At 39.7% G+C, this 15,370-nt stretch overlaps 1 protein-coding gene across 1 annotated transcript in view; it reads right to left on the minus strand.

Annotated features, from left to right (window-relative positions):
- Positions 1 to 15,370, minus strand: part of LOC126446720 (glutaminase kidney isoform, mitochondrial-like) — a 205,042-nt gene that overhangs the window by 137,378 nt on the left and 52,294 nt on the right. Inside the window, exons 5-7 of the mRNA XM_050090989.1 lie at positions 13,124 to 13,239; positions 12,911 to 13,032; positions 12,673 to 12,831 (exon numbers count right to left, since the gene is read on the minus strand). Coding sequence (XP_049946946.1) covers positions 12,673 to 12,831; positions 12,911 to 13,032; positions 13,124 to 13,239 — 397 coding nt within the window. The remainder of the gene's footprint in view (positions 1 to 12,672; positions 12,832 to 12,910; positions 13,033 to 13,123; positions 13,240 to 15,370) is intronic.

Below are 15,370 nucleotides of genomic sequence, written 5' to 3' on the forward strand. Positions count from 1 at the left end.
TGCGGATGCAAGGGAAGTTGAGCATGACCTATGTGCCCCCAATCGATCCACTGCTGTGGCTGCCCCAGGTACTGCCTGCAGTGAGGTTGACCCCTCACCCATGTTCAAGTGGGATGTCATTCCAAAGTCTGCAGGCAGTGAAAGAATTTCCTTGGGGCCAATTGTAGGGCCTCCCCGGTTTGTTTGACGAACAGGTTTTGGGTGTTATCTGTGGCCACGAAGTCTCTGAGCCTGATGCAGTCATCCACTCTGTTCCAGAGGAAGCTTCTCAGCCCACAAGGTCTGGGCATTCACAGAGGGTGGGTTTGCTGGTAGTTGAGAGCTCCAACATTAGGTGCATAATGGGGTCCCTTAGGAACATAGCTGCCAAGGAGGGGGAGGAAGCCAGTGTGCACTCTGTGTGCATATGGGGGGAGAGTCATTCCGGATGTGGAAAGGGTGCTTCCGAATACCATGAAGAGTACAGGGTGCAGCCAACTGCAGGTGGTAGCCCATGTCAGTACCAATCACATGTGTCACTTTGAATTAGAGGAGATTCCCTCTGGTTTCAGGCGGCTAGCGGAAATGGTAAAGACTGCCAGTCTTGCTACCAAGATTAATGCAGAGATCACCATCTGCAGCATCGTCGACAGAACCGACTGTGGTCCTTTGGTGCAGAGCCGAGTGGAGGATCTGAATCAGAGGTTCAGGCAGTTCTGTGACCATGTAGGCTGCAGATTCCTTGACTTGCACCATCAAGTGGTGGGTTTCCAGGTTCTGCTTAATAGGTCAGGAGTCCACTACACACAGAAAGTGGCTACACGGATAGCTGGGGCTGTGTGCAAGGGACTGGGCAGTTTTTAGGTTAGAGGGTCTCAGGAAACCACAGAAAGGGTGTCCGTCTAAAAGCGGGCAGGTAAAACACAGTAAGGTAGCTGTAGAAATGATCAGTATTGTAGTTGTAAATTGCCGTAGCTGTGTTGGGAAAGAACCAGAGTTCCAAGCCCTAGTAGAAAGCACTACTGCTCAAATAGTTATAGGTACAGAAAGCTGGCTAAAGTCAGAAATAAGTTTAGCCAAAATTTTTTGAAACGATTTAACAGTCTTCAGAAAGGATAAATTAAATACAGTTGGTGGTGGAGTAGTTATTACTGTTAGAAGTAGTTTGCCTTGTAGTGAAATTGAAGTAGATAGTTCCAGCGAAATAGTATGGGTAGAGGTTACACTTGACAATTAGACTAAACTATTAACTGGATCATTTTACCAACCCCCTGATTCAGAAGATATAGTTGCTGAACAGTTCAAAGAAAACCTGAGTCTAATTTCAAATAGGTACCCCACTCATACAATTATAGTCGGTGGCAACTTCACTCTACCCTCAAATGCTAAAAACTATAAGTTTAAAGCCAGCAGCAGGCATAAAATGTCATCCAAAATTGTACTGAATGCTTTCTCAGAAAATTATTTTGAACAATTAGTTCATGAGCCTACTCAAAGCATAAATGGTTGCGAAAGCATACTTGACCTCTTAGCAACAAATAATCCTGGACAAATAGGGAGTATCATGATGAATACAGGGATTAGTGACCACAAGGCAGTTGCTGCTAGGCTGAATACCATAACACTCACAACTATCAAAAAGAAACGCAAAGTACATAGATTTAAAAAAGCTGTTAAAATGCTCTTAATGCCTTTTTAAGAGACAGTCTCCATTCCTTCTGATCTGATCATGTAAGCGTAGAAAAGATGTGGAATGATTTCAAAGAGATAGTATCGACGGCAATTGAGAGATGTATACCACATAATTTAATAAAAGATGGTACTGATCCCCCATGGTAGCAATGCAGTAGCAATGAAAAAGGCATGCCAAATTTAAAAGAATGCAAAATCTCTAAGATTGGCAAAGTTTTGCAGAAGTTTCAAATATAGTGCATGCTTCAGTGTGACATGCTTTTAATAATTTCCACAATGAAACTCTGTCTCAGAATCTGGGAGAAAACCCTAAAAGATTCTGGTCAAATATAAAGCACACCACTGGCAAGACACAATCAATACCTTCACTGCACGATAACAAGGTGAAGTCACTGATGTCAGTGCCACCAAAGCAGAGTTATTATACAAGGTTTTCGAAAACTCCTTCACCAAAGAAGATGAAATAAATATTCCCGAATTCCAGTCAAGAACAACTGCAAAGATGAGAAACGTAGAAATAGATATCCTTGGTGTAGCAAAGCGGTGGCCAATGTGGCCAAGCAGTTCTAGGTGCTTCAGTTCGGAACCACACTGGTGCTACGGTCACAGGTTCAAATCCTCGCTCAGGCATGGATGTGTGTGATGTCCATAGGTTAGTTAGGTTTAAGTAGTTCTAAGTCTGGGGACTGATGACCTCAGATGTTAATTCCCATAATACTTAGAGCCATTTGAACCATTTTTGTAGCAAAGCAGATTAAATCACTTAATAAAGGCAAGGCTTCCAGTCCAGATGGTATACCAGTCAGGTTCCTTTCAGGGTATGTAGACGTAATAGCTCCATATTTAGCAATTATATACAACTGCTCACTCACAGAAAGTTCTGTGCCTAAAGACTGGAAAGTTGCTCATGTCACACCAATACACAAAAAGGGAAATAGGAGTAATCTGCTGAATTACAGGTCCATATCACTAACATCGATTTGCAGTAGGGTTTTGGAACATATACTGTGTACGAAAATTACTAGGTACCTCAAAGAAAATGTTTTACTGACACATAGTCAGCATGGATTCACAAAATATCATTCTTGCAGAACACAACTAGCTCTTTATAATCATGAAGTAATGAGTGCTATCGACAGGGGATGTCAAATTGACACCATATTTTTAGATTTTCAGAAGGCTTTCGAGACCGCTCCTCACAAGCATCTTCTAATCAAACTGTGTGCCTATGGAATATTGCCTCAGTTGTGCAACTGGATTCATGATTTCCTGCCAGAAAGGTCAGAGTTCAAAAGTCATCAAGTAAAACAGAAGTAACATCCAGCATTCCCCAAGGAAGTGTTATAGGCCCTCTATTGTTCCTAAGCTATATTAATGACATAGGAGACAATCTGAGTAGCCCTCTTAGATTATATGTAGATGATGCTGTCAATTACCATCTTATAAAGTCATCAGATTGTAACCTCCCCCTCACTTATCGACCTTAATGACAGTGAAAAATGAAACCGCGTGTACCTAATGGGAATTTTGGAAAAGCAATCGTCACCGAAAATAACCTGTCGGTAAAGAGGGAGGAAAGGGTTACATCTAAATGAAAGGAAAAATGCAAGTGAAACTGGTGGAAATTAATTTTGAAATAGGGATAAAGTTAATAAAGAAAGTAAATGTGCAGCCGTTACGTTAACAATCAACTAGCGGTAATTAGATATTTGAGATTTGGGGGAAATTATGGTCGCCAATCCTATGGACAATTACTATAATAACTGAAAAGGAAAGGTTATTACACATATAATTAGCACTAGAAGCGTGGCAACTGAAGGTTTACACGTGTAGTGTGAAAACTGATAGTTTGTTATAAGTAATAAATTTCGCTACACTTAATTTAGCAAAAGAATTAATGAAACCGGAAAATCGAAAGTTAATTTAGTGACTGAAGGTAATAGTGAACATTCTTTCTGAAGCACATCGAAATACAGTTAGTCTTGGACTACCTCAACAATCATTTCTAAAGCTACTTGAATCTACGCAATTTAGAAAGAAGAGATTTAACTTTGAACTTGGATTAAATGATTCTGAACAATTAACAACAGTAAAATTTAGTATGTACCAAGCTGAGCTGCAGTCACAGGTAAGCTAAAATACGGTAACAAAACTCGCACTCTTAATTTGTGCTTGTGTAATCTAACTATTGTAGCCAGCTATGAATACTTAAATTGAACTTTGAAATTAAAGCAGTGAAATGGAATTATGCTGGCATTTGAATTTCAACGACACTCGAGTTCATTTCGGAAAAGGAAGGGACCCTGCTTGTCAATGCAATTGGGACAATGAGCAACAAAGGTTCATGCTAAGTTGCTGTAATTTTGCGAGGCAAATGGAACAATTTGAAAAGCTGAGGTCTGCCATACAGTTCTGAAACTTTACGTGCTTTTAGTCTTCCTTGTTGGTTGATTGAAGGTATGAAGCCGTCGATCGAGGAGGTGGCGACAGTCACTCATTGTCGGCCGTCGCTGTTGCAGAAGCTGGATGTTGGCGTGCCTTCTTCTCGACATGGTCACCAGGCGAAATGGGCTCTTGATGTGTGCCAGCTAATGCTTCCCGTCTGCGACACCATGTCAGAAACTATCATCGCGAGTCGAGCGCAATTACATGCTGCCAAACCCCGAAAGCGCGGCAACTCGCGGGAGCATCACACAACACACCTGCTCCACTCACTACTCCAGCCAGACTCCCTCTGCCCGCGCTCCACGCGGCAGAGTTAACACTACCAAAGATCCTACACACTTTGAGTCTTCACACGACCTATCGATGTAATCGTTCGATAGCAGTTTTCCCTAGGCAAGACCCAGCGTAAAAATACAAATAATATTCACAAAACAAACCAACATAAATGCATAAATATATATATACAAACAGTAAAACAATTACAATATGTAAAGACACAGGAATGTCATATATTCAGGTAACAAAAATAAGGAAAACAAATTATAGTACAATAGATGGAAATAGGAGGATATGCATTTCCGGCGTTACAAGATGACCAAAATGAATTGAAAATTGATTTAGATAAGATATATGTGTGGTGCAAAAATTGACACTTGACCCTGAATAAAAAAAAGTGTGAAGTTATTCACATTGGTACTAAAAGAAATCCACTAAATTTCGATTACGCTATTAGTCACACAAATCTGAAGGCTGTAAATTCAACTAAATATGTAGGGATTACAATTACAAATAACATAAGTTGGAACAATCACGTAGATAATGACATGGGTAGAGCAAACCAAAGACTGTGATTCATTGGCAGAACACTTAGAAGGTGCAACGGTTCTACTAAAGAGACTGCGTACACTACACTTGTCCGTCCTATTCTGGAGTAATGCTGTGTGGTGTGGGATCTGTATCAGGTGGGACTGAAGGATGATATTGAAAAATTTCAGAGGAGTGTGGCTCATTTTCTACTATCGTGAAGCAGGGGAGACAGTGCCACAGACATGATACATGAATTGGAGTGGCAATCATTAAAACAAAGGCGTTTTTCATTGTGACGGGATCTTCCCATGAAATTTCAATCACCAGTTTTCTACTCCGATTGCAAAAACATTCTGTTGGCACCCACCTACATAGGGAGAAATGATAATCACAATAAAATAAGAGAAATCAGGGCTCGTACAGAAAAATTTAAGTGCTTGTTTTTCCCGCACACCGTTCGAGAGTGGAACAGGAGAGAGACAGCTTGAAGGTGGTTCATTGAAACCTCTGCCAGGCACTTAATTGTGAATGGCAGAGTAATCACATAGATGTAGTTGTAGGCATATTCAAATACAGTGGTATGTATATAGGCAGAAGACAGCACTGTGTTCGGTAACACCCATATAAGACAACAAGTGCCTGGCACAGTTGTTACACCAGCTACTCCTGCTACACTGGTAGGTTATCAAGATTTAAACAAGTTTGAAGATAATGTTATAATCAGCACATGAGTGATAACACACAGCATCTCCGAGATAGTAATGAAGTGGGGATTTTCCCATATGACCATTTCACGAATTTACTGTGAATGTCAGGAATCCAGCAAAACATCAAATGTCTGACACTGCTGCAACTGGAAAAAGATCCTGCAAGAATGGGGGCAATGATGACTGAAGAGAATTGTTCAACATGACAGAAGTGCAACTCTTCCATAAATTACTGCAGATTTCAATGCTGCACCATCAGCAAGTGTCAGCATGCAAACCATTCAATGAAACATCATCGATACGGGCTTTTGGGATGCAAAGGCCCACTCATGTACACTCTATGATTGCATGACACAAAGCTTTACACCTCTCCTGGGCCCATCAACACCAAGATTTGACCATTGATGACTGGAAATATGTTGCCTGGTCAGACGAGTCTTATTTCATATTGTATTGAGTGGATGGATGCGTACGGGCATGGAGACGAGCTCATGAATCCATGGATGCTGCATGTCAGCAGGGGACTGTTCAAGCAGGTGGAGGCTCTGTAATGGTGTGGGGCATGTGCAGCTGGAGTGATATGAGACCCCTGATACGTTTAGATATGACTCTGACAGGTGACATGTAAGTAAGCATCCTCTCTGATCACCTGCATCCATTCATGTCCATTGTGCATTACAATGGACTTGGGCAATTTTGGCAGGACAATGTGACACCCCACACATGCAGAATTTGTACAGAGTGGCTCTTCTGAGTTTAAACAACTCCACTGGCCACCAAATTCTCCAGTCATGAATACTGTTGAGCATATCTGGAATGCTTTGCAATGTGCTGTTCAGAAGATATCTCCACCCACTTGTACTCTCACAGATTTATGGACAACCCTGCAGGATTCATGGTGTCAGTTGCCTCCAGCACTACCACAGACATGAAGTACATATGAACACTCTATACCACATCATGCTGTGGCACTTCTGCTTGCTCCTGGGTGTCCTACATGATACTAGGTAGGTATGCCAGTATCACTGACTCTTCACTGTATATACACAAGGTGAAGAAAAATTCATGCACTAGGACTTAGCAGCATGATTCCACACATACTGGCAATACAAAAATGTCTGTCACAAAATTTCGCCTGTGCATATTTTGGGCAGCAAACGGGCATTAAAGATTGGCAAACCGGCATCACTGTAATCATGTGTACAGTAACTGCCTCTGTCTGGACTCATCAGTAGCGCTATGCAGTTGGTGCAGTGGATAGCATTTTGGGTAAGGATGCAGGAGGTAAAGAATTTGATTCTGGGTTGAGACTTATATGTTTTTATTTGCTAAAAGTAGTCTGTGTGGTACGATATCTGGCATCTTAATCATTACACAGTGATTGCAGTGGGTCTTCCACAAAACATTAGCAGTCACATACTATGAACACAGAAATGGAAATACAATTGCTTTCATTGGTCTGCTATTAAAGAAACCTTTTGCATGTTGTGGATGTGAATAGTTTCACACCACCAAAACTACTAGTTTCCAAACTTTTGTGTGTACCGTCCCCCCAATGGTTCCATCGATTAATACAAACTATTGTTCTTGCCATGTTCAGGTCCATTACATTTCGTTAGGGTCATACATCACCAGTAGACTTTGCAAATAATTCCAATGGGACCCTTCAAGGAGGGTACACTGAAAATAGTTTTGAAATCTTGTAGATGAAGTGGCATGAAACAATTTGAGCCCATGGCATGCAACTGGCTTCTTTAAAAGCTGACCAATGAAATCAATTGTACTCCCATTTATGTGTTCGTATCGTGTAGCTGCAAATATTTTGTAGAAGACCCATTGTAATTGGTGTATGATGATAAAGATGCCAGATGCCATACCATGCAGACTATTTTTCATATCTTTGGATAAGATAGTGAAAGAAGTATAATTTAAAGAATATAGAATGCCAGTAGAATGAAAGACTGTTATACAGAAATCAAATGGGAAGTAATATAATGGAGTGCTAAGGATTTATAGTCCTCAGCCTAGAAAGTTCAGATAGTTTGTGAACTCTTCTGATATCAGTGGCACTTAACTATCATTTCTGTGTGCCTACAACATCAAAAATAGTACTCAATATGCCATCCTGGATATCCCAGCTAACCCACACAGCTCAGTTACAGGCATGAGGCCACCTACATTCCACGTCACATTCCACGTCAAACCTCCCATTTTGTGCCTTTTTTATTTTCCACAAATATTTTAAATCACTATTTGATGTAACATAAATTTCAAGTAAAATGCACAAATAAATCTGACTCTGTTATTTTTGTATGTATTGCTTTACTTAATGTTAACACTAAGTCATTTATGCTTAACTTTATGAAAATACCATGCACATCATGTTAATTAACACCAAAAGTTAAAAGACAGCTGAAGGCTACACAGTCATTTTGGAACTGTTGACAAAAATCCATCATACATGTGCTCCAACAGTTCCGTTGAAATTACACATTAAATTCAGATAATCTTTCCAATAGTTTGAGTAATTACCACATCTAGAGAAGGAGATCTGTTAATAGCTAACTTTCGGTTCAAATACATCACTACTAGCCTCCTCCAAAGTCGACAAAATGGGTTAAAAAACATTTACCTTACTTAAATTTGTATCTTGTTTTGAACTACTAAAACTGACTTGTGTGTAAGGATCTTGTAAACACTCCTTCATTGCCAACATTCCAAGCATCTACACTCCTGGAAATTGAAATAAGAACACCGTGAATTCATTGTCCCAGGAAGGGGAAACTTTATTGATACATTCCTGGGGTAAGATACATCACATGATCACACTGACAGAACCACAGGCACATAGACACAGGCAACACAGCATGCACAATGTCGGCACTAGTACAGTGTATATCCACCTTTCGCAGCAATGCAGGCTGCTATTCTCCCATGGAGACGATCGTAGAGATGCTGGATGTAGTCCTGTGGAACGGCTTGCCATGCCATTTCCACCTGGTGCCTCAGCTGGACCAGCGTTCGTGCTGGACGTGCAGACCGCGTGAGACGACGCTTCATCCAGTCCCAAACATGCTCAATGGGGGACAGATAAAGAGATCTTGCTGGCCAGGGTAGTTGACTTACACCTTCTAGAGCACGTTGGGTGGCACGGGATACATGCGGACGTGCATTGTCCTGTTGGAACAGCAAGTTCCCTTGCCGGTCTAGGAATGGTAGAATGATGGGTTCGATGATGGTTTGGATGTACCGTGCACTATTCAGTGTCCCCTCGATGATCACCAGTGGTGTACGGCCAGTGTAGGAGATCGCTCCCCACACCATGATGCCGGGTGTTGGCCCTGTGTGCCTCGGTCGTATGCAGTCCTGATTGTGGCACTCACCTGCATGGCGCCAAACACGCATACGACCATCATTGGCACCAAGGCAGAAGCGACTCTCATCGCTGAAGACGACACGTCTCCATTCGTCCCTCCATTCACACCTGCCGCGACACCACTGGAGGCGGGCTGCACGATGTTGGGGCGTGAGCGGAAGAGGGCCTAACAGTGTGCGGGACCGTAGCCCAGCTTCATGGAGACGGTTGCGAATGGTCCTCGCCGATACCCCAGGAGCAACAGTGTCCCTAATTTGCTGGGAAGTGGCAGTGCGGTCCCCTACGGCACTGCGTACGATCCTACGGTCTTGGCGTGCATCCGTGCGTCGCTGCGGTCCGGTCCCAGGTCGACGGGCACGTGCACCTTCCGCCGACCACTGGCGACAACATCGATGTACTGTGGAGACCTCACGCCCCATGTGTTGAGCAATTCGGCGGTACGTCCACCCGGCCTCCCGCATTCCCACTATACGCCCTCGCTCAAAGTCCGTCAACTGCACATACGGTTCACGTCCACACTGTCGCGGCATGCTACCAGTGTTAAAGACTGCGATGGAGCTCCGTATGCCACGGCAAACTGGCTGACACTGACGGCGGCGGTGCACAAATGCTGCGCAGCTAGCACCATTCGACGGCCAACACCGCGGTTCCTGGTGTGTGCGCTGTGCCGTGCGTGTGATCATTGCTTGTACAGCCCTCTCGCAGTGTCCGGAGCAAGTATGGTGGGTCTGACACACCGGTGTCAATGTGTTCTTTTTTCCATTTCCAGGAGTGTATCTACATTTTTGATTCACCTTGGCCCCATCATAGCTCTGTTTTGTCAGTGTTTCTACCATATTACCAGATTATTCTATATTTATATTTAACTCATCAATTTTATCATTGTTTTTAAATCAGCATGATATGCATCTAGCTTGACACTTAAAACATCAGAAAGCTGTTTCTTTGAGGTGTATACATATCTGTGCTTACCAATGATGAATCACTAACATTTTCTAACAAATCTTTCATATGTTTGTTCATTTTCCTAATTACCAAACATATACAATTACTACAATATGTACTTTAAACCTAACCTTCTGCAAGTGACTGTCACCATGTATCTACCTCTTCATTAATAAATCATTTTTGGCACTCAAAACACTTTAGTTGCCCCACTATACAAACAATAACAAAAATAAATAAATTCAAGTTGGCTTCAACACAGCTCACTAAAATGATAGTTGCCTTACCACATGGTGACATTAGTGGGAAAATGGGCCACTGTGGTAAGTAAACTGTGTCGTCGTAGGTAGATAAGTATCAGATGCTATTATCACCAGCTGCTGTGGTGTTCCTTTGGGATTGATGAAACAGCTGTAGTCCTTCACAGTTTCAGTCATCAATCTTCCAAGTTGTTGATGTTAATAAATTCTTCTGCAAAGTAATTGTTATCAATTTACGTGATGTTTATTCACTGGCAAATTAAATCTTCTGAGTATGGTTAATCCTTCTTGGATATAATTAATGAACTGCAAAATTTCTGCTGTTAATCATGTTGCTTAGGACAACTGCTCTAATTGACAATGAATTTGTATTTTGAAAGTTGTTAATTTCTTTTTGATGTTCTTTTAGTATATTCTACCTCTCCACATTTCACTGACTCTTGGCAAAGAATTTATTCTGGGTCCTTCAGTGGAGAGCCAGAATAAGGTGTTATCCACTATTGTTTGTATAACATAAGCGGTCAGATAAAAAATCTACTCACCAAGTCTTTCCTTCTCATCCTGTCCGGTAAGTCTCCCCTGACCTGAGGTTCTGGGTGACTTTTCTAAGCTGCACCCCTTTTGCTAAACCTCTCCAGTCCTTTTCCTTCACCCCTCTTTCTTCCCCTTCAACTCTCATGCCAGAAGAAGGAGCCACTGGCTCCAAAAGTTTGTAAAAGTTAAATCCTTTTGTGTGTGTGTTCCCCTGCCACAGCTTGGTGAGAATCAAAACAGTTGCAAAAGATATTTTATATTGTCCTCAGTTAAAATTTTAAACTTTCAAAATATTTTATTTGAAAAGGTTTGCTTACATTAAAAGATATTATATTTTTGTGTCAAGAGAAATTTTTTGGTGAAGTTAACTGTGTTTTGGAGTAGAATCAAAGCTATTTGTTTAATGAGAAATAATTTACAATCTCGCATAACTTATACCAAATGTGGAAATTTGATGAATAGACATGGCATTTGTTATAAATTATATGGATGAAATGAAAGCAAATTACATCTTTTATAGATACAAAGTATTCCATAACTGAGGTAATTGTTTATTTATAAAGTAAACTCTATAAGATGACAAACATTTCATATTTTCTTACTGAAATTTATAAAAACGTTTTTATACATCATAGACATATGTGGAATTAATAATTTCTTAATCTTGGTTTGTTACACATTCTGCACACTATTGAAATTCTCTCTAGTGTCTGTTCTCAGTTTCTATCAATACTCACTTCCCTCTTTAATGATCCAATTGGGACTGTTTTGATTTTGCGTGTGGTAACTCTGTCTCAAGATGCAAGTAATTACTGGAGTATCCCTGCAGGTGGCTGTGCCAGTGTGTCATCAACCTGTCACTGGGTCCACCAAATGTTGGAATGATGATGGCTGACTGTTGGGGAATAAGAGTCAGAGCACAGATTCTACCTTAGTTGATAGTGAGACATGGTCAACACCCATCAGCTTCATGATGCTGGGCTCAGTGTGTGCAGGATGATTTATAATGAGCTCTAGGGCAATATTACCATCAGTTATGAAGGCATGGCCTGCTTGTGGTACCACTTATGTGTGGGTAGGCAAATACTTTTCCATTGCGAGCATCCTATTCATATTTTGGTCCTTAATGTGAAATGCAATCAACACAGTAGTCACCGACTGTCTGCAGAATGAACTTAACTTCAGCATGTTACACCATATGAGTGAACTGATGAATCTCTACAAGTAGCTGTGGCTGTGTGCCTCAACCTGCCACACAGGCCTCTGAGGGCAGTAATGACATCATCAGATCTCTGGAGGAAACAAACAATGGCTGATGTTCTACATCAGCTGATGGCAGAATGTGGTCAATACCTACCAGCCACCATCTAGTTTTGTGGTATCAGGTGTCCACCCTGAGTTATGTCAAAATGTGTGAGCCAAGAAAGGGATCTTTGAAGTGAGATGCAATGTATGTAATAGCCTTTGATCAGCTGCACTAGAGATTTAACTTCAGCATGTTTCACCTGATGAATTACTCCTCATTCTCTTAATATGCAGATAATTTTTAGCCTGTTCTGTGTAACACATTTCTTGACTGATCTCTTATATAACACTGTAATACACAACTGTCAAAGATACTGAAATTTTATAGTGCTGAAATGAATACAAAGGAAACAAAGTTGTGACTTGCTGCTGTTAACTTCTCAGAATCAGTTTAAGACTTTATAACAAAATTATAAATATGTAAAAAGTAAATAAAACTAGTGCATTAGATCTTATTTTAAACAAAAAACACAATTTTGAAGAACTTTTAAAATGTGATGCAAAGAATAGAGTATGTAGACTTATTTACAGAATCATTGCCTTTCACTGCAGCAGATAGTTTTCCTGCTATTTATTTCTAACAAAACACTTTTCTTTTAATTCAATATTAATTGGTACTGACCCGAAAATATAAAGACATGCACTCTTGCAGATCAGTATTTTCTGGAAAACAGGCATGGTCTTTCATGTAATAACCTAAAGAGTAGTTTCGGTCTCCTGTCTTCAATTCAGACATGTAAACTGTATTATTGTATCCAATATACTCTCCGCCAGCCATTTTCTGTGAAAATTAAGTACAATTTGAAAGAAAATGTTAGGCAATACTTACTATGCATACATGTTTGAGTAGTAATACCTACGCGAATATGCTCCATTATAACTCCTAGTTGCTTTTCTGTAGACAAACCAGTTCCAACCATGGTCTGAAATAGTGAACATACTACTATTGCACCAGTGTTGATCATTGGGTTGTGTGGTTTATCTGCAAAGGAGTTACCTCCGAAATAGTTCAGCAGTAGGGAAGTTTCTGATTATAGATTTACATTAGTAGAGCTCATAAACAAAAGACTTACTATCAAGATCAAGGCAGACTTCATTGAAATTCCTTCCACTTGGCTCATGACCAACATATTGATGTACAATTTCTGATCCTAATTGCTGCATGGCAATCCCATAAACGAGTGGTTTGCTGAAACATGGAGGTTATTAATTATATTAGGGAACTAAATATGACAATCAATCCAAACTTTATGTATTTGAGGCACAGATACAGAAACAGGAACCATAGAATGCAAAATGCAAGGCAAGTTAAAGCTGTGAAATATTCTAGGTAGCTCAATCGGGAAATGCTCCCTGTAACAGTTGCTATTTGGATTGAAATCTGAAGCCAGCACACAGTTTGAACTTATGACAATTATCAGATTCAGAGAAAATTTTAAAAGAGAAATAAGAGTATTGCTTGATCAGTTACTATTACTCCATTTTTATATAAGCAATTCATGCACTATATAGATATTGAAATGTAATTATAGAAATTGAAAGTGCAAGTTTAAATAATGTAGTTTCATGTGACAAGCGTCTTACAGTCTCAGCATAACAATGACAACTAGAATGCAAGAACAATATATGTCAGCATATCAACCTTTGTTTCTTCCTATGTTATTGCAATTGTGTCTACAGATACTCACATTTGGCTGCTTTGTCTTTCTCAAACATTTACCATAAAAGGCCAGATCCAAGCTTTAGTAACCGGGTGTTTCATGATACATGAAAAAGTAAAGTTCTATCCAAAGTTGCCCTTGTACATATCAGTTGCCTATCATCCCATACTGTTTTCCTCTTAATCTTTTCACCTGTTGTATATTGTACAGCCATCATAATCTAATAAATAAAATTTATCACAGCTTTATTTTATACCTATGAAATGAAATAAAACAGATAGATAATTTCTTCTTGTATGAAATTCATGTGCTGCACAAAATTACAGGAATAATTAAAGAGGCAGAAATTAGTAAATCTGAGTCCTCTATTAGTTGGGGTGTTAAAATATTGAAGATAAGGACAAGTTTGTGAACCCTTTGAGTTTTTCAGTCTGAGTTTCTTATACAATTGTTGCTGTGTGAATAATCAGTATCTTTGTACCTCTTTTTTGTATCAATACTTGCGTGATTTTTAGTAATAAAAACCCAGATTCATCAATTGTGATATTGTTGTTTGTTTTTTTAACATCTAAAAATGACTGGAATTGCACACAACAATATGGACCATGCCCTTAATTATACAAATGAGGAAGACATCAGGCACATTGCTGAGAACTCTCTTCATACTCTTTTGAAGATCAAGTAACTATTTGAGCAGATGATAAGGCTGAGATGAAGTATTATATGGAATGTATTAACTCAGTAGAGCTTGGAAAATCACAGTCATGTGGATGTCACTGATGCATTGACCCTGCTTGGATGTCACTGATGCATGACGTCATCTGCAATATGGTTTGTATGTGAATGAAGCTGCTTCATGGCTAATTGCCAGAACCATACAGTCTGATCAAAACAGTATACATCCTACCCCAGTGACTTCCATTATGTTATGACTAAAAGAGCAACCAGCAAAAGCAAATACTGCATCTTGGATAAAGTCAAGGATATTAAATAAAACACATTTAGTGTCTTTCATAAAAATAAGAAAAGCCTCATTAATAAAAAGGATAAACTTCTCAACCCCACACAGGAAAAAGAGGAGATACATGAAATATTAGAAGACGCATACTGGAGCAACAGAACATCATAAGGAAATAACTGATATTTAAAAACAATTACCTCAATGAATTTTATTCTGTTAGAGAGTATGTGGATTATTTAAAGAGATAAACAATCTTTCCATATTATTGTACATAAGTTTCAATTCAGACTGTACACTCTTCAAAATTACTCCAATATTTAAAGTGAAATTTATTGTCCAGAAGTTTCAAACCTAGATGTATGCTGCTGAGAATGTAAATGTATTTTTAATCTTGTATTGTAGTGTGCTGTCTTGTCCAATTTTGTGTGATATATTTGTGATGCAGATGTGATCAAATAGGTGAAATAAACAACTACTACTAATACAACAAGACAGAGATTACTGAGAAAACATCATGCAAAAGTTAATAAGAGTGGAAATCTAAGTGCATTATATGTGGTAGGCATGTCAGGTGGGGCAGAAATAGAAAGATTAGAAAATAAAATATCCAGAAAACTAAAAGGTAACAAAGACAGGAATTACTGAAAAAAATAGCTGAGACTGAAGGAATTAACAGAAATTTAGGTCGCGTGGGTGGT

Source organism: Schistocerca serialis, chromosome 1, assembly GCF_023864345.2.
Source record: "Schistocerca serialis cubense isolate TAMUIC-IGC-003099 chromosome 1, iqSchSeri2.2, whole genome shotgun sequence".
NCBI lineage: Eukaryota > Metazoa > Arthropoda > Insecta > Orthoptera > Acrididae > Schistocerca > Schistocerca serialis.